This window comes from Candoia aspera, chromosome 2 (assembly GCF_035149785.1).
Source record: "Candoia aspera isolate rCanAsp1 chromosome 2, rCanAsp1.hap2, whole genome shotgun sequence".
Taxonomy (NCBI): domain Eukaryota; kingdom Metazoa; phylum Chordata; class Lepidosauria; order Squamata; family Boidae; genus Candoia; species Candoia aspera.
The window spans coordinates 97,948,253-97,971,187 of record NC_086154.1 but is presented as its reverse complement, the minus strand read 5'-3'; the positions used below and the strand labels follow the sequence as shown (position 1 = coordinate 97,971,187).

The 22,935-nt window shown below is 40.3% G+C and overlaps 1 protein-coding gene across 2 annotated transcripts in view; it reads left to right on the top strand.

Annotated features, from left to right (window-relative positions):
• The first annotated feature begins 13,695 nt into the window (after nt 1-13,695).
• PRKACA (protein kinase cAMP-activated catalytic subunit alpha) overlaps nt 13,696-22,935 on the top strand; it is a 66,028-nt gene continuing 56,788 nt past the window's right edge. The window contains exon 1 of one of the 2 annotated variants that reach the window (XM_063292515.1): nt 13,696-13,878. In XM_063292515.1, the coding sequence (XP_063148585.1) occupies nt 13,833-13,878 (46 nt within the window). In that variant the 5' untranslated portion in view covers nt 13,696-13,832. Of the gene's footprint in view, nt 13,879-20,285; nt 20,306-22,935 lie in introns of those variants that run through there. The other variant, XM_063292516.1, reaches the window with a different exon arrangement.

Here is a 22,935-nt window from a genome sequence, read left to right as displayed (position 1 = left end):
ATTTGCAGTGCCCATTCACTAGTGCATCAGAATCTTGCTTCTCTTACCATTCTCAATCCAAATTTGTTTCCACAAAATAAAATACTTTCTGTAACCCAACATACCAAGATTGGTGGAAATAAATGAACAGACTTCTAAACTGATGTAAAGCATAATTTGGAGAGTTAATCTTTGACTGCCAGGGTTGGTTTTGTGACCTTTGATCATTCGTATAGATCCTAAATACCTGATTTTTTTTCTCATCAAAGTCTGTTGGAAAAATTCAAATTCAAAAATTTTTGTCAAATATTTTGTCAGTAACTTGTCATGAAGAAAAGCAATGTCTTGACTTCTGGTGGTGACATGGCGGACTGAACAGCTGTGCCTGCGGGCTCAGCAGGCAGAACTGACAATGCAACAGGTTTTTCAGGCTCATGCAGGTTTTTCCTGAAGCCCAGGAGTGTTTTTCCGGAAAAAGGAAAACACCTGGAATCACCCCATCTGTCCTCTGGACAGCTGCTTGCAGTCAGAAGATTGCAAAAAGCGTTTGACTGGTAAGAGCCAGGAGGCTGGGATGTCACCATTTCCAAGCCACGCTGTAGCCTTAAAGGGATACTAAGACCAGCCACCCATTTCTATGTCTGTCTGTCTGTCTACCTACCTACACGCGTACCCTAAGAGAGGCTTTCTACAGCAAGGAGAAGCGGGTTCTCTTGGCGCTTATTATTTTTGGGATCAATTTTTTTTAAAAAATTCTTTTTAAGTTTTAGACTTTGTTTTTCATGCAAATATTAAGAAGGATTGAGAGTAAATAATTGGCTCCGTTACTATTTTTGTACTAAATTTGAAGATATTAGCATTTTCCTACACGGTGAATCAGCTGTTTTGAACTTTCAGTTTTCTGCTTTTACTTTCCCTGAGGAACTGTCTGCATATCTCACTTTCGCTTGTGTAAACACATTTCGGAATATCTTTGACTTTCATTGGTTAAATTCCTAGGGGGCGCCATTATCTACTGCTTGAGACATGGAGGATCTTAAACTTTCTCACTTTCACCAAGATTTTAAACAGATTCTCTCTGATTCCTGTCAAGTTTTTATGCAAGGCATTCAGGACATCGTGGAAAATATGAGGTCTAAAATGTGTCATCTGGTTGGGGATGTTGGGGATGAAACTAAGGAATTTAACAGCCACATAAATGTCTGTTCTAAAAGTGAGATTGGGATTTTTATCCTGAAGATCAGATAGTCAAGTTGGAGAAATTTAAGGGAGAGATCGAGTTGCAAGCCATAAGTGAAATTGATCTTCTGATGGAATGGCATGGAAAAGAAGAGGTCATTATGTATGGGAGGTCTCCTGAAGAGAAGTTGGGGGGGGCGGAGAAGTTTGAGGGGGGCAGTTGGGCTGTTCGATTTTTTTTTAAGAAAAAAGCTCTGTGCGCATTATGAGTATGTAAACACTCTGGTTTATTTTGAAGTGGGATAAGGGTTTATCTGGATTGCTTTTAGAGTTTGGCTGATATTTATCTTTAACCGTTTGGATTAAGATTTTTAAGGTATAAGAAAATGTCTGGTTTTTGGTTTAATATGATGAAGATTATTAACACTTGTATTATCAAGTACAATGGCAGACAATTTATGTTTTTTAGTCTGATCTTTATTATAGTAGACAGGAATGTATAGAATAGTAGTAGGAAGGAAATAAATGTTATCTTGGGGGGAGTTGATTAGGAGGGGTCTGTGTGTGTGTATATATATATTAATGTAAGGGGAGGGAGCAACTGTATTTAGTGATTTTTTTATAAAGTGCCAATGAAATGACTTATAGAAATAATGTGATTTTGGTTTAATATAGAGTAAGGGATTTTTCAAATTAATTTTTAATTTGGGGATCAGATCTTGTGGATGCTATCTGAGACAGTTAGTTGTACTATGGTGTCTGCAAACACTGCATTGCTGATTCCTATTTTATGTGACAGATGATTCCTAAGTGATTTCGGCAGTCTGCATAAAGGAAACAGTTCAAAATCTTTACTCTATCCAGCACCTGAGAGTGTGTTATTCTGCCCTTTAGCCGTTGGGGATTAGGCAAAAGTGGTTCCTTTTCAATACAGATTTGTAATCTCTTGGCATCTGAATGTTTGCCTTCGGTGCTCTGCTAGTCTTCTGCTGCAACTGTCTTCTTTTTATCCGTTTTCTCAAAAAAATTACTTTCCATACCAACTTTTATTAGCCCATCTACTTTATTTTTAACCTAGTAGTAGTAGCAGTGCATACACTTTTACAAGCATTTGGGCACCCAGAAATAAGTCTTACAGGTAGTCCTTGAGTTACAACCATTTGTTCAGTGACCGTTTAAAGTTACAAAGCTGCTGAACAAACAATTGGTCCCCAAAATTCCAGCCACTGCAGAGCTTCTGTGGTCATGTGAACAAAATTCAAGTGCTTGGCAACCAACTCACACTTACAACTGGTTGCAGCGTCCTGCAGTCACGTGATTGCCATTTGCAACTTCCCTTGCTGGCTTCCCACAAGCAAAGTCAATGGGGAAGCCAGCAGGGAAGGTCGCAAGTCACTCAGGTAAGTCTTCCCCACCTCCAGCCTTACTTCACTCGCACGCACCATGCCCTCCTTCCCCCCTTCCCTTGCACACATCCCATGCCCTCTTTCCCCAGCCTCCCTGTACTCACAACCCCCATGCCCTCTTTCCCCAGTCTCCCTGAGCTCACACACACCCTACATGATGTTTTCATGGCCTTTTGTTATTATAAGTCTTCACCCACAAAAACAGTGGGTTCAAATATCCTTCATAATGTGTGTGTTTTAACAAGAAGTGGAAGTCTGCACTATCTCAGTCTGAAGCTGGAAATTTCCCTAGTCACCAAAATTATTCTGATTCAAAAATTTCTCATGTGAGTAATAATTACTAGAACTTTGTGCTCCTCTAAGATTCAGGTATTTTACAACAGCTTTCATCATAATGTCCTCCATACAAGTTGTATTCCAAGCTGTATTTCAAGGATAATCAGACTGCTATGCTGAATTAGTGTCACCACAGGCATCTACTTCCACAACCATATAGGAGTTACTGGAGACAGTGGAGACAGTCTTCTTTGGTTGGGGGTAGGGAGTTGGCCCCCAGAACAAGTCAGGGAAGCAGGCAGGTAGGACATGCACATCGCCCATAGGTGAAATACCAAGCCAACTGTATTACTGTTAGACTTGCCCTATTATCAAGGCAAATGGAGGAAAGATAAGTAATACCAGGCAGAGAGGATGACTTTGTTACTGCCCGTCTGATGCAAGTATCTCTCATTGTGCCAACATATCCAGTGCCCCACATCTTAGTTTCCAGCCCCAGGAGGCAGCCCTGGCCAGGAAATTCCTCTTTCCATTTTCTGGCAGGGAAGATTCACCAGGGCCAAGATTCCTGATGGCTCACATTACACATTCAGTCAGCCTGGCTGGTACATTCAGTGGTCAAACCATAGTTGAAATTATCTGTAAGAATATGAGGTGAGGGAGGCAAACACAAAAGTTGCATTCCTGGTTAGGTTGTGACTACAAATACTTTATTGCATTTATCTTGCAATAAATGCGGGTTATCTCTACTTGTATCCGCACAAAAACAATTCTGTGAGATGGAATGAAAACAACTGGCCCAAAGGCAGCTAATGAGTTCCATGGTGAAATGAGTCTTCCCAGTCCAAGTCCAACACTTTAGCCTTTATGTATGCATAGAATCTCACCAAGGACAGAAAAACATGGATTGAGTTCAAGCCTTTTCTATAGCACACATCCCATGATTTGGATAATGATCAAACTGTATAGAATGGCAGGTGCACTAAAGAGTGCTTTTGTGGGGCTACAGTGTGATATCAAAGATTGCCTCTATGGTGTGTCTATCTTGGAGTGTATGAATATAGAAGCCGGTTTGAAGGGAGGGGATTAATAGATTCATCTGGAGATGTTAAGACAGCCAACCTGGTTTCAGTACAACAGTAAAGTGGCTAATATCTATATCTATTGGGCAGCAGTGTGCAAGGGAAAGTGGGAGAAAAGACAACAACTGCAGTCATCTGTGATGCCTTATAAAGGGGCTGACATACCTTATGTAGTGTGTGTTTGAATCTATGGTATATGAATAAGACTACAGGGGTGCTCTAACCATGGCTTATGCATCCTATTCCTGGAGAAATGAAATGGTGAAATTGTGGCTCCTGTTCTTTTAAGAGTTATGATGGCTGAGATGTCAGACATCTATGTAAATGTGTTGTACTTAATTAAAGGTTCTGGAGAGAGGCACAGAATCTTGGGAACAGTCATCAAGTTAAGAACTAATTGTGTTATCCATCTGCATTTCAACAGCATCAGTGGTGATCTATGAGAAAGTGAAGAGTTAGTGGTGGCAGTTTGGGAAGCCATGATAGCCCAGGTTTCCCCTCCTGATCAAACTGTACTGTACCTTCCATCCTCCTGACGTTGCAGGAATGGGAGAGCACTGTGCTGAGCCTTCTCTTGGAAGCTAACAATAAGAATCTGTTGCTATATTTTGGCCTGTACCACACAGGCAGTTTTGTTTATTCATTTGGTCGCTTCCGACTCTTCATGACTTCATGGACCAGCCCACGCCAGAGCTTCCTGTCGGTCGTCAACACCCCCAGCTCCCCCCAGGGACGAGTCCGTCACCTCTAGAATATCATCCATCCACCTTGCCCTTCGTCGGCCCCTCTTCCTTTTGCCTTCCACTCTCCCTAGCATCAGCATCTTCTCCAGGGTGTCCTGTCTTCTCATTATGTGGCCAAAGTATTTCAGTTTTGCCTTTAATATCATTCCCTCAAGTGAGCAGTCTGGCTTTATTTCCTGGAGGATGGACTGGTTTGATCTTCTTGCAGTCCAAGGCACTCTCAGAATTTTCCTCCAACACCACAGTTCCAAAGCATCTATCTTCCTTCTCTCAGCCTTCCTTATGGTCCAGCTCTCGCAGCCATATGTTACTACGGGGAACACCACTGCTTTAACTATGTGGACCTTTGTTGTCAGCGTGATGTCTCTGCTCTTAACTATTTTATCGAGATTTGTCATTGCTCTTCTCCCAAGGATTAAGCGTCTTCTGATTTCCTGACTGCAGTCAGCATCCGCAGTAATCTTCGCACCTAGAAATACAAAGTCTTTCACTGCTTCTACGTGTTCTCCCTCTATTTGCCAGTTATCAATCAAGCTGGTTGCCATAATCTTGTTTTTTTTTGAGGTTTAGCTGCAAGCCAGCTTTTGCACTTTCTTCTTTCACCTTCATCATAAGGCTCCTCAGTTCCTCTTCGCTTTCAGCCATCAAAGTGGTATCATCTGCATATCTGAGATTGTTAATGTTTCTTCCAGCGATTTTAACTCCAGCCTTGGATTCCTCAAGCCCAGCATGTCGCATGATGTGTTCTGCGTACAAGTTGAACAGGTAGGGTGAGAGGATACAGCCCTGCCATACTCCTTTCCCAATCTTAAACCAGTCTGTTGTTCCGTGGTCTGTTCTTACTGTTGCTACTTGGTCGTTATACAGATTCCTCAGGAGGAAGACAAGATGACTTGGTATCCCCGTACCACTAAGAACTTGCCACAATTTGTTATGGTCCACACAGTCAAAGGCTTTAGAATAGTCAATAAAACAGAAATAGATGTTTTTCTGAAACTCCCTGGCTTTTTCCATTATCCAGTGGATATTGGCAATTTGGTCCCTAGTTCCTCTGCCTTTTCTAAACCCAGCTTGTACATCTGGCAATTCTCACTCCATGAATTGCTGAAGTCTACCTTGCAGGATCTTGAGCATTACCTTACTGGCATGTGAAATGAGTGCCACTGTTCGATAGTTTGAACATTCTTTAGTGTTTCCCTTTTTTGGTATGGGGATATAAGTTGATTTTTTTCCCAATCTGATGGGCATTCTTGTGTTTTCCAAATTTGCTGGCATATAGCATGCATTACCTTGACAGCATCATCTTGCAAGATTTTGAACAGTTCAGCTGGGATGCCATTGTCTCGTACTGCCTTGTTATTAGCAATGCTTCTTAAGGCCCATTCAACCTCACTCTTCAGGATGTCTGGCTCTAGCTCACTGACCACACCATCAAAGCTATCCCCGATATTGTTATCCTTCCTATACAGGTCTTCTGTATATTCTTGCCACCTTTTCTTGATCTCTCTTCTGTAAGGTCCTTGCCATCTTTGTTTTTGATCATACCGATTTTTGCCTGGAATTTACCTCCAATGTTTCTAATTTTCTGGAAGAGGTCTCTTGTCCTTCCTATTCTATTGTCTTCTTCCACTTCCGCGCATTGCTTGTTGAAAAATAATTCCTTCTCTCTTCTGGCTAACCTCTGGAATTTTGCATTTAATTGGGCATATCTCCCCCTATCACTGTTGCCTTTTGCTTTCCTTCTTTCTTGGGCTACTTCTAGTGTCTCAGCAGACAGCCATTTTGCCTTCTTGGTTTTCTCTTTCTTTGGGATGTATTTTGTTGCCGCCTCCTGAACAATGTTGCGAACTTCTGTCCAGAGTTCTTCCGGGACCCTATCTACTAAGTCCAGTCCCTTAAATCTATTCTTCACCTCCACTGCATATTCCTGAGGAATATTAGTGAGCTCATATCTAGCTGATCTGTGGGTCTTCCCTAATCTCTTTAGTCTGATCCTAAATTGTGCAAGAAGTTCGTGATCTGAACTACAGTCAGCTCCAGGTCTTGTTTTTACCGACTGTATAGATGTCTGCCACCTTTGGCTGCAAAGGATGTAGTCAATCTGATTTCGGTGTTGTTCATCTGGTGAAGTCCATGTATAAAGCCGTCTCTTAGGTTGTTGGAAGAGAGTGCTTGTTATGCAGAGTGAGTTGTCTTGGCAAAATTCTATCAGCCTATGTCCTGCTTCGTTTTGTTCTCCCAGGCCATGCTTACCTGTAATTCCAGGTGTCATTTGACTGCCCACCTTAGCATTCCAGTCTCCCGTGATGAAAATAACATCTCTTTTAGGCGTGTTGTCCAGTAGGTGCTGCAGATCCTCATAGAACTGCTCTACTTCAGCTTCTTCAGCATCTGTGGTTGGGGCGTAAATTTGGATCACTGTGATGTTAGATGGCTTGCCCTGAATTCGAATTGAGATCATTCTATCGTTTTTTGGATTGTATCCAAGCACTGCTTTAGCCACTTTGCTATTAATTATGAAGGCTACTCCATTTCTTCTGTGGTCCTCTTGTCCACAGTAGTAGATCTGGTGGTCATTTGATGTGAAGTGGCCCATTCCAGTCCATTTCAGTTCACTGACGCCCAAAATGTCTATCTTTAATCTTGACATCTCACCAATAACCACATCCAATTTGCCCTGGCTCATAGATCTTACATTCCAGGTTCCAATGGTGTGTTGATCCTTAGAACATCGGATTTGCCGTTCACCACCAGCACCGTCAGCCGCTAGCTGTCCTTTGGGCTTTGAGCTAGCTGCGTCATCGCGTCTGGGGCTAGTTGAACTCATCCTCTGTTCCTCCCCAGTAGCATTTTGACCATCTTCCGACCTGGGGGTCTCATCTTCCGATGGTATACCGACATATCTCTGGTTGTACTGATCCATTTAGTTTTCACGGCAAGAATACTGGGGTGGGTTGCCATCACCTTCCCCAGGGATCGCATTTAGTCTGACCTCTCTGTCATGACCTTCCCGTCTTGGGTGGCCCTTCACGGTTTAGCTCATGGCATCATTGAGGTGCTCAAACTCCAGCACCACGACAAGGTAACGATCCTTTGCTGAAGTACACAGTATTAAAATGAAGCATATTTAAGGGAAGCTAAGGAAGATTGCTTCGGACATTCATGCCGACAGCATTTTCTTTCCCCCTTCCCTGGTTTACTTGTGTGGGATACTGTGGTCAAGATACCCTTGTTCCTAGAATGGTATTTAGGCCTCCTAGCTACAGTCCTGGTGAGGCTAACCTGTAGGGGTTTTAGTAGAGCAGGTGAACACACACTTTTTCAAGTGAAGAGGATTAATATTCTCCCACCCCTTTACCCAAAGAGGCTGGTTTTTAAGTGTGGAGTGCTCTCCTGTGGTGTGCAAAGTGGCCTTTCTCCACAGGCTCCCATCACCAAGGCTCCCCCCATGTGAGCTCTTAAAAGTACATGACATGATTGAGACCGCCTGCAGCGTGATTCGTCATCTAAGTTATACCCTGCCTGCATGATACTTATATGTGGATAGTGCTCTGCCATGGTGAAGGGCTGATTTACATCACATCCTAAGCTTGGTCATTTCAGGGTGGGTAGAATGGGAATTGCAAGGGCAGTTTTATCTGATTTTTCCCCCCCCTGAACATCATGGAAGAGTATTCAGCTCTACCAGCTCTTGATATCACCTCACTTTAAATCTCTGAAGAGTTGTTTTCTTGAAATGGAGTTTGGATGGGTTTGTATTTTGTATGTCACTGGGGGGGGGGTTATTTCATTTTTCTAATAATTCATTTTTATTGTATTTTACAAAAGAATCAGTCCACGACAGGTTGGAAATTTAAAAAAAAAATCTGGTTCTTCTTCACAGATAGTTTGAAAAGCACTGGAGTATACTATCTATTCAGCGGCAGTTAAGTATCAGGCAGTGAGTGATGGCCAAGAGCTAGCATGAGTGATTTTTAAGAAACATCGAAAATGGCCCAAAAACTACTATTCACAGCACATTAATTAGGTGGTAAGCTCACTGAAGATGATGAGATCTACTTCTGAGTCAATATGTGTAGTTTGTACTATATTTTTTTCTTCCCCAATTGGTATAAATAAGGGGTTTCTGATAAGTGTCTAAAAATCAGGGAACATGCAGAATTTCTTTACTCCACAGAAATTCCTATTCTCTCTTATCTTTAAAACCTACAGTTTCTGTCTGTCCATCCACTTAGCATGTTGGGTAAATTCAACCATTTTACATATAATACAGCCCTTTATCTGAACAAAACAGTACAATTAAGAATTGCCCATGTGGACCTAATTGGGGTGAATTGTAGGGGTGACACTGAAATATGATTTGCATTTTCTTTTAATTATGCCTTTTCCTCTATTTTGCAACATGTGGTCTTTTATTGTTCCATACTTTATATTTTGTATTTTGATATGGCTTAATGGCTAATCAGGGACACGGTGGCGCTGCGGGTTAAACCGCTGAGCTGTCGATCAGAAGGTCGGCGGTTCGAAACCGCGCGGCGGGGTGAGCTCCCGTTGTTAATCCCAGCTCCTGCACACCAAGCAGTTCGAAAACATGCAAATGTGAGTAGATTAATTGGTACCGCTTCGGCGGGAAGGTAACGGCGTTCCGTGAGTCATGCTGGCCACATGACCCGGAAGTGTCCTATGGACAACGCCGGCTCCAAGGCTTAGAAACGGAGATGAGCACCGCCCCCTAGAGTCGGACTCGACTGGACTTTACGTCAAGGGAAACCTTTACCTTTACCTTAATGGCTAATCAATAAAGTATTACCGTATTATTATTATTAATCATTTAATACAATGTATCAACTCAACCACTGTGGCTTTTTGACAAATCACAGTTAAAATAAACCAGTATTTACTGCAGTATATGAATCAAGCTGCCCAATTCTTTCAGTAGCCACTATTTACTGGAAAAAAGACAACAACCATGTAATTTTTTTTTCCTGTTGGTATCCATTACTTATATTCCATTTAAATTTCAGATCTAGCAGACAGACAAAAATAGATAAAGCAAATCTCTGCACTTAGAACTGCTAAGTAAGACATCTGCTACAGCTAACACAATATAATTTCCAGTGTACCTTATCCTTGTTCCTCTGCCCAGCCCCAGCCCCAGCCCCAAAATTAATAGTGAAAAGTAGCTGCAAGGAAAAAGCAAACAAAAACATTGATTGGTGAGGGGAACTAGAGGAACTACACTGTTCTTTTACCTATGCTTGGCTGCTGGTAGATAGGGAAAATATAGTAAACTCACGCAGTGGGTCAATACATTTCCAGTAATGCTCTCTATTAAAGTCACTTGCAGCAGGAAAGACAATAGAACTGGTCCAAGCAATTCACCATGAAGATGCTGGTTTCCCACTTCCCATGCCTGACTTTGCTGAACAGCTATATAGGCAGACAGCCCCAGATTCTAGAGTGAGCTTTTAATCAATGCAGCTATAATCCTGGTAATTGAAACCGGTAAAATTCTAAACACAGGTATGACAGAAGAGCAGACAGAAAACATTGTGTAGATTTTTTTTTTGGCAAAGTCTCCCTTTTGTGATGCAGTGAATTCCCAGGCTATACAAAGGGCAAAATGCCTTTTCTCCATAGTTACCCCAGATCAGTGTTCACCTTATTAAATACCACCATGAAGTCCAAGAGGTACAGCCTATATACCCTACAACTTGCATGGAATTCATGTATTGATGGTGGCATTCTATGACTGGATGTGGCAGGCACCCAGAATTTTGTTATTGCACTGTAAGTGTGGCAATAAAGGAGAGGGAAGTGTTTCCTGAATTTATTTTTCCCACTGAAATCAGCAGGAGGGAATTGAGTTACACCAACCATTCACTCAGTACATTTTTTGCTTTTAAAGTTGACCTTGCTGTGCAGTGCAGGTACATTTCATGCCATGCTTCCTTGGCAACCCTGAACTGCCTTCTTAGTCCTGTTGCAATACACTTAATGATTGAATTTTGGAGCAACCAGCAGAAATGTGGCTTGTTGCACTGAAACTGAGAAAATCTGCATGAAAGGGCCAACAACAAAAAACCCTAAGTGTTTTGGATACACAAGGCCTAATTCCAGCAAGCATAGATCTAAATAAAAGTTAACATCCTTAAAAAAACAAAGAGAAAAATAAATGTACCTAATCCATTGCAGTAAAATTCTCTTTCCTGTAACACACAGCAGTGTAATAACGGTTATTAAACAGATGGGAGGAAGCATGACCTAGGTCAGGGAGTTCCATTTAATACTGAAATAGCATCATGAGCTGTTATGTGTAGCTAGCCTAATCAGTGGGGATGGCATAGCATTAAGTGCAATATTCAGAGTAATAACCAGTTCCCAGATCAAACCTATAAGGGGATTGTCCCTATTCACACAATACCCCAATCTACAGTTTACTGAATAAACTACCACTGGTTTTATCTGCTTTTTCTTATCTCTTTAGAAATTATTTTATTGAATTGCTATTACTGTTAGTAGTCTTGAGAGATTAACACATAAAGGTAGGATATTCTTTGAATTAATGATCAAATAGCACATACTTGAATAGTAGTACCTTTAGAGTTGAGTTGTGAACCATCAAAACAAAGACTGAATCCCACCGAATAATATGGCATTATCAGTGGTACTGTACATCCCCTATACATTCCATTCTCTGTCAGAAAACTGTATAAAAACAAAAGCAAATGAATATACTCACCAAATAAGGTTTTATAAGATCAGCAGTGAAATTCCTTATTTATATGACAGTAGAAGTATGCCTGGCAAAATATGAAAAGTCAGGTCCATGCCCCAAAGGGATCACAACCTAGAATTCAAGGTAAGGGAAATAATAAAAGGGGAGGTAACTGCAGAATAGTTATACACTGAGATATAATATAGAAAGGAAACAAAGTTGTTCAAAAAGCTTCACAGCAAAGTTAGATTTTTGAAGGAAATAAGATATGACACTACACAGCTATTCTAAGAACATAATGTAATAAACTTCAAGCTGCTGTTTTACCACATTTAGTATACTATATGTTTTACTGAACTAACCTCCCTGGCCCTCCTGAGTAATTATGTTCAGTTTTGCAATGCAAGTTCCTCATGTGAATGTAAATTTGCCATGCTGTTTTCTGACATTCTCTTGGAGAAGCAGGCATCAAATAGAGACAAAACCTTCTTCTGCAGAACATTCCAGAAATAAACATAAAACCTGAGGAGAAATCAGTCAGGAAATAACACAAACAAGCTAAATACAACCAAAGTCTCTGGATTTGGATGCATTTTCCACAAAATGTATATATTAATCTTGCTCTATAATCACTTATCTTTAGCTTTAACCATCTTTCAGGAATGTATATAGCTGGCCCTGGCACCTATCTGCCTCTCTTTGGACTGAGTACAAACCATTGGAGAACAGAAATTACCCTGTCTGATTATATATTCTGCACGATGCTTCATAAATTTATAATCTTGGTTGCAACATTAGTTTATGTGCCCCCTTAGGACCATATGGAGATCTTGTGCTCATTTCCACCACAGCTAATGAGTCCAGAAGAAGAAGTAACAGTCCTATTCCACTGGCAAATGGAACTTAAAAGTACACTCTGTGTGATTTAGGTAGCTATGAAGACCAACAGCCTTTCAACAGTTTTCTCCTCCATGAAACTGTCTAGTTCCCTTTTAAAGCCATCTAAATTACACCTGGAAGAAAGTTTTATACTTTATGCATTGTTTAAATAAATACTTCCTTTTATTACTCCAGAATCTTTCTGCATTTAGCTTCACTGGATGAGTTTGAATCTTAATATGAGAATAATCCAATTATAATAATACTACATATACTAGTGTTTAAGGTGTCACAAGACAGATTTTTGACTGTTTCATTTATTTTTTATAGGTGGTAATGATAGACAATGACATACAGTTGCCTCTTAAAGAATTAACAATAATCAAACATAAATCAGTGAAAATGTGAAGGCCAGAACTCTCCGTAATCTTTACATCTGTAAATAAGATGCTAACAAAAATTAGTGGTATGCCAAAAAATGCAACAATCCAGTACTGTATTACATATATAAGAAAGCCTCCTTATATAAACACTGAATTCTGTTGTCCCATCCCCCACTTTACCAAGACTTTAAAAAATGCTGTCATCCTGCAGAAATGTCTGAATTCACTTTAACTCCTTGGTTCACACGATCTACATAGCTCTTCAGCTATGGTGAAGGAGACCGACTACATAGTTTTCAAGGGTTTTAGGAGAAATGTAAGCACAAGGTAGGATGAATAAACAAGCACAGATGAACATTTGATATGCTTTCAAAGGTTGTACCGAAAATCCCTTCTTTGTCCTCTAATTGCACGGACAAAGCATGCTACATGTTAATAGGTGCAACGCGAGTTTAAAGCACATGCTCAACTGAACAGCAATTCTACTCCGAACGCCGACTGCTTTGACCACCATTTAGAAAATGACCATACTGGTCAACTGAGGACACGACAATGGCGTAAGGCAAGAACGAATCCTTTTCTCTACAGTAGAATGGAACGCATGTATGTTTGGGATAGGCAACCATTACACTGCTCAACATTCCTTCCCGAACGCGTCGCGAATCCAGAATGCAGAGGCTCCGCCCCTGCTCGCCCTTCCTAAAACTCATTCCTCCCCACCCTTACACTTCGGAACACAGACGATCTCCACAGTCTGAGGACTCAGCTGAGAGCCTCATCCCCTGGCCCAGCCAACAAGCGGACCTCCAGAGAATGGGCGGGTCTCTACCTCGTCATTTAACCAATCGTAAAAACGTAGGGCTTCGCCCGGCACGTTTGCGCAGGAAGGAGGAGGGCGTATATGAGGAACTCGTCACGATCTGACGGCCAATGACGGCTCGGGCCATGCTGATGAGACCAGTCAGCGAGCGCGAGCGACCTGGGCAGCCAATAGTATGCGAGGTCGGGGCGGTGCCTGCGCAGCTACTGCTGCCAAGGGAGAGGGGGTGGAGGCAACACCGGGTCTGCCGGGGAGGGGGGGATTGGGCCTGGCTGGGCCCAGCCGGAGCCTCCTGCAGCCTGGACCGACTGTGCGGGGAGAACGCCCCCTCCCCGTGGGCCCAGCCCAAGCCCGGCCCCGCCTGGCCATGGGCAACGCGGCCACGGCCAAGAAAGGCGGCGAGATTGAGAGTGGTGAGTGTGGGGTAGCGATTGCTGGGAGCCGGGTTTGGACGAGGTGAGAGCCACCAGGGAAGCCGGGCCGAGCAATTCTGCTGTCGGGGAGAGCCGGGCTCCGGCGTGACTGGCAAGCAGGACGCGGGGTCGGGGTGCCTCAGATCTCTATCTCGGGAAATCAGGCTCAGAGAGCGGAGAAGAATATGGGGTGCGGAGAAGCAGGGAGGGTCTGCCTGGCAGCTGTGGGGAGGGCAGAGGAGGAGGGAGCAGCCTAAGTTACCACCGAATCCCTGCAGGGCCTTTGCGGGGGTATTGGCCGCTGCCTTCGCGTCTAGTTTGTGGGCTCCGGGAATTACCTGCCTGGCTGACGTAGTAGTACTGGGAGACCGGCCCAGCTCCAGTGTTTTTAGGCTTCCCGGTCCTTCCAGTTGCTTTGGGAGTCGGCTGTAACAGCTTTTCCACATGGAGCCGCTCTTAAGCTTCTCAGTGCAAACCGTTCTCTCCGGGATGCTTTGTCTGGCTCTGTCTGCGCCTGGATTGGTTCACGGGAAGGGCAACCTATATGCGATTTATTTTTCATGTGCTCCCGAAATACGATGCTCGCTTCCTTTGGTCATATTTCTGCACTTAAAATTGTTAACGGCCTTTTGGCTATACTTTGTGTTAATTATCTTGCCCTAAGATAACAAGTATATATAAACATTAGCGTTTTCTCTTTTATTTCATGTTGTTTAGATGAGCTTTTCTGATAAGAATATATATTGAATACTCTTGCTAACACTTTTTGCTGTTGCTTCTAGGCAGGCATGAGAGGTTCCTGTTTATAGACAGCTGGCTCTGTTAAAACACAAATGAAGGCTACTTAATTCAGGAAAGACAGCCGGAAGTATTCCTCCCACCCCTAAAGGAAGATGCAGAACTGGACTGCAAATTGGGCAGGCAGGCAGGAAGGAAGGAAGGAAGGAAAGTAGCACTCAGATGGAAATATTAACAACGACAAACAGAATGTATGTAGCATATCTAGATGGAAGGCAGAGAGTTCTGCGTAAGTTTTGTGCTGGAAGCAGAAGACAGGATCTTGTAGCCAAGAGCATATTCACAGGATGATGACCAGCTCTCAAAGACTATTTTAAACTTTCTTCTGCCCCCCCCCCTTTTCTTTTTGATTGATTCTTTTTATCTGTATCTTAAGAAACTTGTGACATGCATGCTGTTGTTTATGCATGCAAATTTGCCTTTTTGTTTTTATCAGGATGCTTCCAGATGTTATTGTATAATTGTTCTCTTCAATAATGGAATTTTGAAGGGGTTCAGAAATCATTTTTTACTTCTTACTTTGTTTTTCCATCAGTACTCCTGTCTCTCTTCTGACTAGAAAAAGTCATTTAAGGAGAATGAAGCAGAATAGCTAGGCTATGACAGAATTCACTCATGCCAAACCATAGTTTTGTTGTATTGAATAAACCACAGCTGTCAGCATTCTCACTGCTAATGTTCTCACAATATTTTAAATCCTAACCTATAGTTTACAAATTACCATGGCTGGCTTCACACAACACATTGAGCCCAAACCAAACAAATCATACTGTGGCTTACCATGCTGCATGAAACAGATCAGTGTCTTTTGACTGTTAGTACCAAGAGCTGTCCATCTGGAAGCATTCTCGATTAATAGGTAATGTGTCTTTAAAACTGATGCAGCTGATACTTTTCTGTACAATTACTGAACTGATATCCTTAAAATTAGGTTTGATTTAAAGTATCTGGGGGAAAAAGAGAAAGATATAGAATAACAATAGGAAGCAATTTGCATGAAATGGAGGTCTGTATAGTCTAGAAAGATCAATCAGATCTTCTATGTGCTAGTGTATGATAGAAGAGCCCATCACTCCTCAAGTGAGAAGATGATCACAACTGTAAGTGAATAAGTTTGAAAACTGTAGCACCAAACCACATCTCCTCCTAAAGCAGAGGAGGTAACAACCCTGCCTATGCTTGTTGCTCCTAGCATGTGTTGACTCAGTGTTTGTTTCAGTGTGTCATCTCAGAATTCTTCCCAGAACTGTGGGTGGAGTCCAGATATCTGGCTGCTTGTCCAGGAATAACCTTTCTAACTTACTTATTTTACCTATTGGTGCCGAGACTGAAGCAAACACTTGTTCAAAGAGCAGCTATATAGTAGGTCACCAACCCAGTGTATCACTTGCTATCCTTAGTCATTGCTTTTTAGAAAATTGTACTGTTTATTGCTATGGAATTGGAGTAGAAGACAGGCTCCTTTATTGATTCTCAGTATTATCCAATTCTGCTCACAGTGAATTTGAGTAGAGAAAGAAAGATTAGACCCTTCCCTCTTATTATTGTTGCATAGAACTTCCTTACAGATATGCTATCTGATCCAGAAAGGGTCAGTACTAATAATCTTTTGCCTCTTAAACAACTAAATATAGACTATGTGCCTGAAGCTTTTTAGGGCTTAAATTGTTTCAGTACTATTATAATTAAATGGAACATCCAGATGTCTGCAGTTTTTCCTGCTAATGTAAAACAGCAACCACAGAAAGCCTCTTCAACAAAATAGATTGCTTAGAAAAATGTTGTGCATTTTATGATTGAATTGACAGTAGCTTTCTTTTTTTTAATGAAATTGCTAGCATGCCCAATTACTGTAAATAGTTAGTGTATTTTGATTCTGGATGAGCCCTGTTATCCTCCAGATTCATTGGAGTTCAACTCATTGTTCCCAGTTGGCATAAACTTTGGTTATGCTTTCAAGGACTCATGGGAGTTGCAGTCCAATGAGTGCAATTGATTTAGGAAGTTAAATCCTGCTATATTGTATCAAAAACAAAAATCTTATTGACTTAAATGAACAGATAAATATAAAACTATAGTTCACATTCAAGGACAGTAGCAGTTAAATCAGCTAACCGCAAGTGATGTACCCAAGAGAGGTTTTAATTTGCCATCTGAAGACCAAGAGTGTTGCTATCAGATCTTCCTTAGGGAAGCATTCCTTAAACTTAAGGGCATATTTGGTTATCTTAATACAGGTAATATTAAATGCAGCTGGAAAGAATTGTTTGTGATTGATTTATGTATAATGTAAATTCTCCCATACCCAGTATTCCTGAAAAATAATCTATGTTTGATGTTGCACATAATCGTACTCTGCAGCTTTTACAAATTATGCTAATTTAATTGCCATTCATTTTATATACTGTTTTCACAGGCCTGTTGGAAGTGCAGTAAAATTTACAGGCTGCTGAATCTTCACAGCTTCAACATGCCTTATTCTCCAGGCTCCTGAGATCTTTTCTAGGCATTGCCTGACACCTTTAAAGTTGACTTTACAACCTTCAGTCTGAAAATTTGATTTTAAAATTAAAGAATATATTTCTCAGGTTACTGGACTTTATACTTGACCTATTCTGTGGATCTTAGTGCTCTCGTAATATAGTGAGCATGGGCAATACAGGCACCAGTACCTTACAGAGAGTGAGTGCATCCCTTCTTGCACACAAAAATGACTTCCTACTTCTGTCTTTCCTCACAGTGTTGTTCTTTACTGTACTGCAAATATGAAGCCAGGCTACATTTTTTTAACTGTTTCCTGAATAGGTTCATATGAACCAGAAAGAAGATTGTAGGACAGAGCAAACACTGCCTTCTATTTTTGGTCAACCCAGCCTTTTATTTGATTCTTTCTAGCTATGATACTACAGTGGAGATCTAGGTTCAAATTCTTGGTACGGAAAGTATTTTAATGTCTTGGGAAAGTCCACTGTTCCACTCTGTATCACCCCCAGGATGATTCTGTGAAGAAAAAAAATGCTCATAGTGCTCATTACTCCTCCCCTTTGATGGGCTTCCTTCCAGCCTATTAATGGTTACCCCTGGTGTCAAGATGGGAAGAGATTGAAAGCATATTCATATTTTATTCCTTGCTGCCAGACTTTTTGTAGTACAGCTGAGAAAATCCTCTTTTTGATTTTCCCTCCTGTCTCACTGGTAGCTGTCTAAGCTGGGTGCCATTGCTAGAAGCTCTATGTTCCTCTTCCAAAATAATACTTAGATTTTACCGGAACTTTTCCAAAGATATATAGATATTGCCAAAGAAGCTCCTATCACCATTCTCACATTCCAGTCAAAGTGCTGGAATCATTAACAAAATACATCAATTTCTTCTTTTGTGGGGCAGGAATGGAGAAGTTGTTGCTTTGCAGATATTGCTAAAATATAAAGGTTTAAGATATTGTATATATTACAGAATACAGATATTACTCCTGTATTTACCCAAAAAGAAGTTAAACCTGAATAAGGATAATCCTCATTCAATATTGAATCATTACAGTATTCTCAGCAATTTGAATACACTACTAAAGGTAAATTTGAAAGGACTAAACTTTCTTTCAGATAAATGTAGCACTAAGATATAACTATGCATGTTTTAGTACAGAGACAGGATATTAGATAATTTCATTAACTGTAGTATAGAATTAAGATGACAATGAGATTGATTTTATATAATTCCTGGTAAATAACATTTTGGAACCAAACATCTCTGAATACTAGTTTAGTCTTTTCACCAATAAGTTTAGCATCACTTATTCCCTACTTATTTTTCAAATAGGTGGATCAAGAGCGGGCTTGGACTTGCAGAAGTCTGTCTCTGTGTGACATGTTTTGCATAGAATCAAACATGGTGTATCACCTTTCCCCATAATTATTAAATTATGATAGAAGGTATCTAAATGAGCTGTTCTGAGCACCCACTTTTTTCAAACTTCCAGACATACTGTACAGTAATAAAAATGGGCTTGTATTGAAAGGAGAGGGAAGTGTTCTAGGCATATACAGCTTAGATCAAGTGCTTCCTTCATTTATAATAGGATCAAATAATTGTATGTGGAAAGTTGTTTGGAAATTCTTAACAGAACAAACACAGATCTTAGCCTTATATTAGCCAATTTTCATGTGTGGAATAAGGAATATTTCCTTAAAATATAAGGAAACCAGAGCCAGTGTTACTACAGTGTTAAGATTAGGATTTCGGTGCTATGGAGTTCACCACCACCTTAGGACAGTTTCCAATCTCCCAACACCTCACATGATGATTGTGCAAATAAAATGGAGGGTAGGACAATATATGCCGCCTTGGGCATTGTGGAGAAAACATCAAATATGAAAAGAGCAGTCACAACAATTGGTGAATTTGTTTTATTCATCTAATTCAGGTAACCTATTACCTTGTTATGACAGGTGCTGATAAAAGCATGAAACATAAACTTTATTTTATTTTATATGGGGTCATTTTGGGTATTTAGGGAAGAAGATTGATGCTGCCTTTAGTTGCTATTGAAGCAACATGCAGTAGTCTTGTTATTATGACATGTTTGGCTTTAAAAGGGATGTATATATTCTCAAAATGCAAAAACATTAAAAAGAATGCAACATTTGGGTATTCCAATGGTAATTCAAATATGTAAAAATGAAGATTCTAAACAAATAGCTCTTGAAAGTTCATTAAAGAACTTCCAAACATTTTGTCCAAAAGATCACAACTCCACAACAAATAAATGAGACCTTAAACATGACTCCTTTAGATGAACTCAAGTGAGGTCACATACTGAAGATAATATGTCTTCAAATAATTCAGGCAAACTTAGGCTTTTGAAATTAAAGATGAAGAGCAAATTTTTTAGTTGGGCTGAGATAAAAAGAGGTAATGAATCCAAATATTCTGAGAGTAGATTTTGCAACCAGTGCTCGCCAAAGCTGCTAATGCTCTCTCCTTTCCTTCAAGCACTGAACACCTAACACATGGTGGTTCTACCATTGCTGCCATTTATTTTTACAATAATTATGTGAGTTATATCAAGCTACTATGTCTGAATGGAAATTTGAACCTGGTTTCCCTAAATCCCTATATTTGTTCTCTGTCCAGTTGAAATTCTTGACACTACTGAAAAACATACTGCTGTAATCAGTGCTTTAGATGGCCAAATCAAATAAACACCTAGTTAACATGATAGGCAACCACAGGTGCCACTGACTATGAAGAAACCCATCCCCTTTTCTCATCCAAATGAAAAAGTCCTAAGTGCATGAATATGAGCCTCTGTGATGAGTTTCCAGTTTTGGGGACACCCTTCTTCCTAGTCTGTAGAGATGAGAGCGAGCCTAGAAGTCAATGTATTTTGATATAGATTTCTTAGAAATATGTGGTAAAGGCAAACAAACCAATGTGGTCTTAGTGGGATTCAGTCGGTCTCATTTTATGGTGTGTCTATAGCTCTGTACGCGTGCTTGTGTGTTTCCCTACTTGCTCCTGGATTTGGTTTCTTAGAGCACTGACAAGCGGTTAGCATGGATTGACCCTTCTGGGGAGCCGTAGGCAAGTGCAGAGAGGCCACATTCCAGGCTGGCAAGATGGAGGCTGGAGGTGAGGGGGAGTAACAGGTTGCCTGGTCATGCAAGGGTAGGCCTGATGTTTGTGAGGAGGCCAAAGGAGGTATATTGTAGCATTACCTAGTAATGGGTAATTCTGATCATAATATCCTGGAAGGGAGGGAGATTTTATTGGAAATTTCCACATTAGCTTGAGGTGGGTCTAGTCTGGGCCCAAGCAAGGAATTTAGGAAGGTGAAGAATGGTTTTCAGGTACTGGCTGCCATCTGGCTCCTACAGACTCATTTTTTTAAAAGGTAGGCCTTTTGATTTATACAATGCCACTCAGTTTAGTTTACTATATCTCATCAGCTTATTCTTCCTTACCTAGTTGGCCTCTGTGCACTTGTTCTTGTGCTAGGTTGGAAATGGTACTAATTCAGTTTTAATAGAGATGGGACATTACTGTTTTGGAACAACATGTTTAAGGTGCTAAAAGTTTACAGTAGTGAAACTGGTTCTATAAGTATTCTGTCTGAAAGTGGAACATAGGAAACATAGGAATTCAAATGTTAATCCAACTTTTTTTTTTAGAGTACCAAGGATAATTGGGAGACAGAATGCTAAGGGTTCTGGAGACTTGATTAAGTCAAGGGTGATTTTGTGGATCTCCTTTGTTTTTAGTAGCATTGTAAGATTAACTAGCTAAAGTTAGGGTAAAAGGCTTAACATTAAAGAATGTTGGATCTAGATGTTGACCTGGATTGCTGAACAGTCCTCCCACATGAAAAACCAATTTTGATGACCACTGTCATCCATATTGCTTCATTTCAGAAATTTGGAAGAGAGGTATTTTATTATTGAAGTAGTTAAACAGCTGAGAGTTATAAACTGTTTCAGAGCTGCTGCAAACTACCCAGATATCTACTAATAGAAGTGATCTACTTTCTCTGCCATTACCATTCCCTGGATTAAGTAATTTTAATAGTGATCTTTCAGAAGGACATTGTTAAAATCTAAATATTCTTACTTGAGGTGTCCCAGAGTTGGATATTTGAATTTTAATGCTATTGATAGGGGTCTCCTTTTTAGCAACCAGGAATTAGCAGTGTTCAGATTTGAACATGGAATGCAAGGGCAGTTGTGTTGTGATTGCAAAAATATTGCAGTAAATGAACAGGCTGTGAAATTTTAGTTTTGTTCAGAAGTGTGTAATATTAAATCAGGATTTCCCTGGAAAAAAGGAATAGTTTGGAGTTACAGTATTAGCAAACTGAACAGGAATTACATAAATAGAGAAGGAGCAGTGGCATCAAGATAATAACAGTTCAAAGAGGAAAAAAGGTGCTACTTAGTCCTAAAACAAATCTAAAACAAAACTCACTTCAGTGAGTTTTTGGAAAGTGGTCCCTTTATTTGTTGTGGATCATCTCTGTTCTATGTATTTTCATGGGAGTCCAAACGGCTTCCCCCCTTCACTACCCAGCACCTCAAAAGCAGATAAAATAAATGAAAATACATATGGCTTCCAGAAGAGCTGAAGCTGCCTTATACATCTCTTGACTTTTTTTCTCTATACTAATGCAATATACTGTAGATTATTTCTTAGTGTATATATGACTATGAGCCCCCCCCCCAAAAAAAAAGATTACAAGGGCAAGTTTTCCAGAATCAGGGTCCACCGAAAAATACCTTGTTAAACTGCAGGTCATAAACTAATTTAGGAACCTTTTTTATTTTTATTTTTTATTTTATTTATTTTCTATCCTGCCTTTATTATTTTTATAAATAACTCAAGGTGGCTAACATACCTAATACTCCTTCCTCCTATTTTCCCACAACCACCACCCTTTGAGGTGAGTTGGGCTGAGAGAGAGTGACTGGCCCAAGATCACCCAGCTGGCTTTCGTATTTGTTATATAAGCATAACTGATTTTGATTTTTTCCCTAGAAATCTTTCAATATTTGAACTGTTACGTTATTATAATTTATCTTCTAACTATCAATGTAATACTAGAATAAATGCAAAGATAAGAGGAAATACTGCAGAATGTTTAATGCTTGAGGTATTTGTGCACTTCAGTATTCTTATGGAAAATTGGACAGCCAATGTGATGTAATAGTTAATGTATTAGACTATGACTAGGGAGACCTAGATTCAAATCCATCCTTAGTCAGGGAAATTCACTGGGTGATTTTGGGTCAGTTATTCTCTCTCAACCCAACTTACCTCGTTAGATTACTGTGGGTAAATATTAGAGAAAGGAGTGCTATATATGGTACCTTGAGCAAGGAAAGCAGGCTATAAATCCAACAAGGAAATAATTATAAATGTAGCCTTCATATTGACTTTCACATAGTTTGCAGAAGCAGAGTCTCTGCGTCCATTTCAGATCTATGGGAAGATTGAAACATGGTTCTGTCATGTAATGTAGCGATAGAACTCAATATATTACATACTATAACCTTTAATATAAGTTTGTATTTACTCGGTACATATAATTAAAGTGACCAGCTCAAAGCACTATTAAATACAAACTGTACTTCTCCCAGGTCTTGATCCAGCATCTGTGATGAAGAGAAAAGATTAGAACATTTGGTGCAGTGAAAAGTTTGTAGGAGAATATGTTGCTCTCACTGTAATCTCAAACTGTACTATTGTTCTGTGTGGTCCAGCCACCAGAG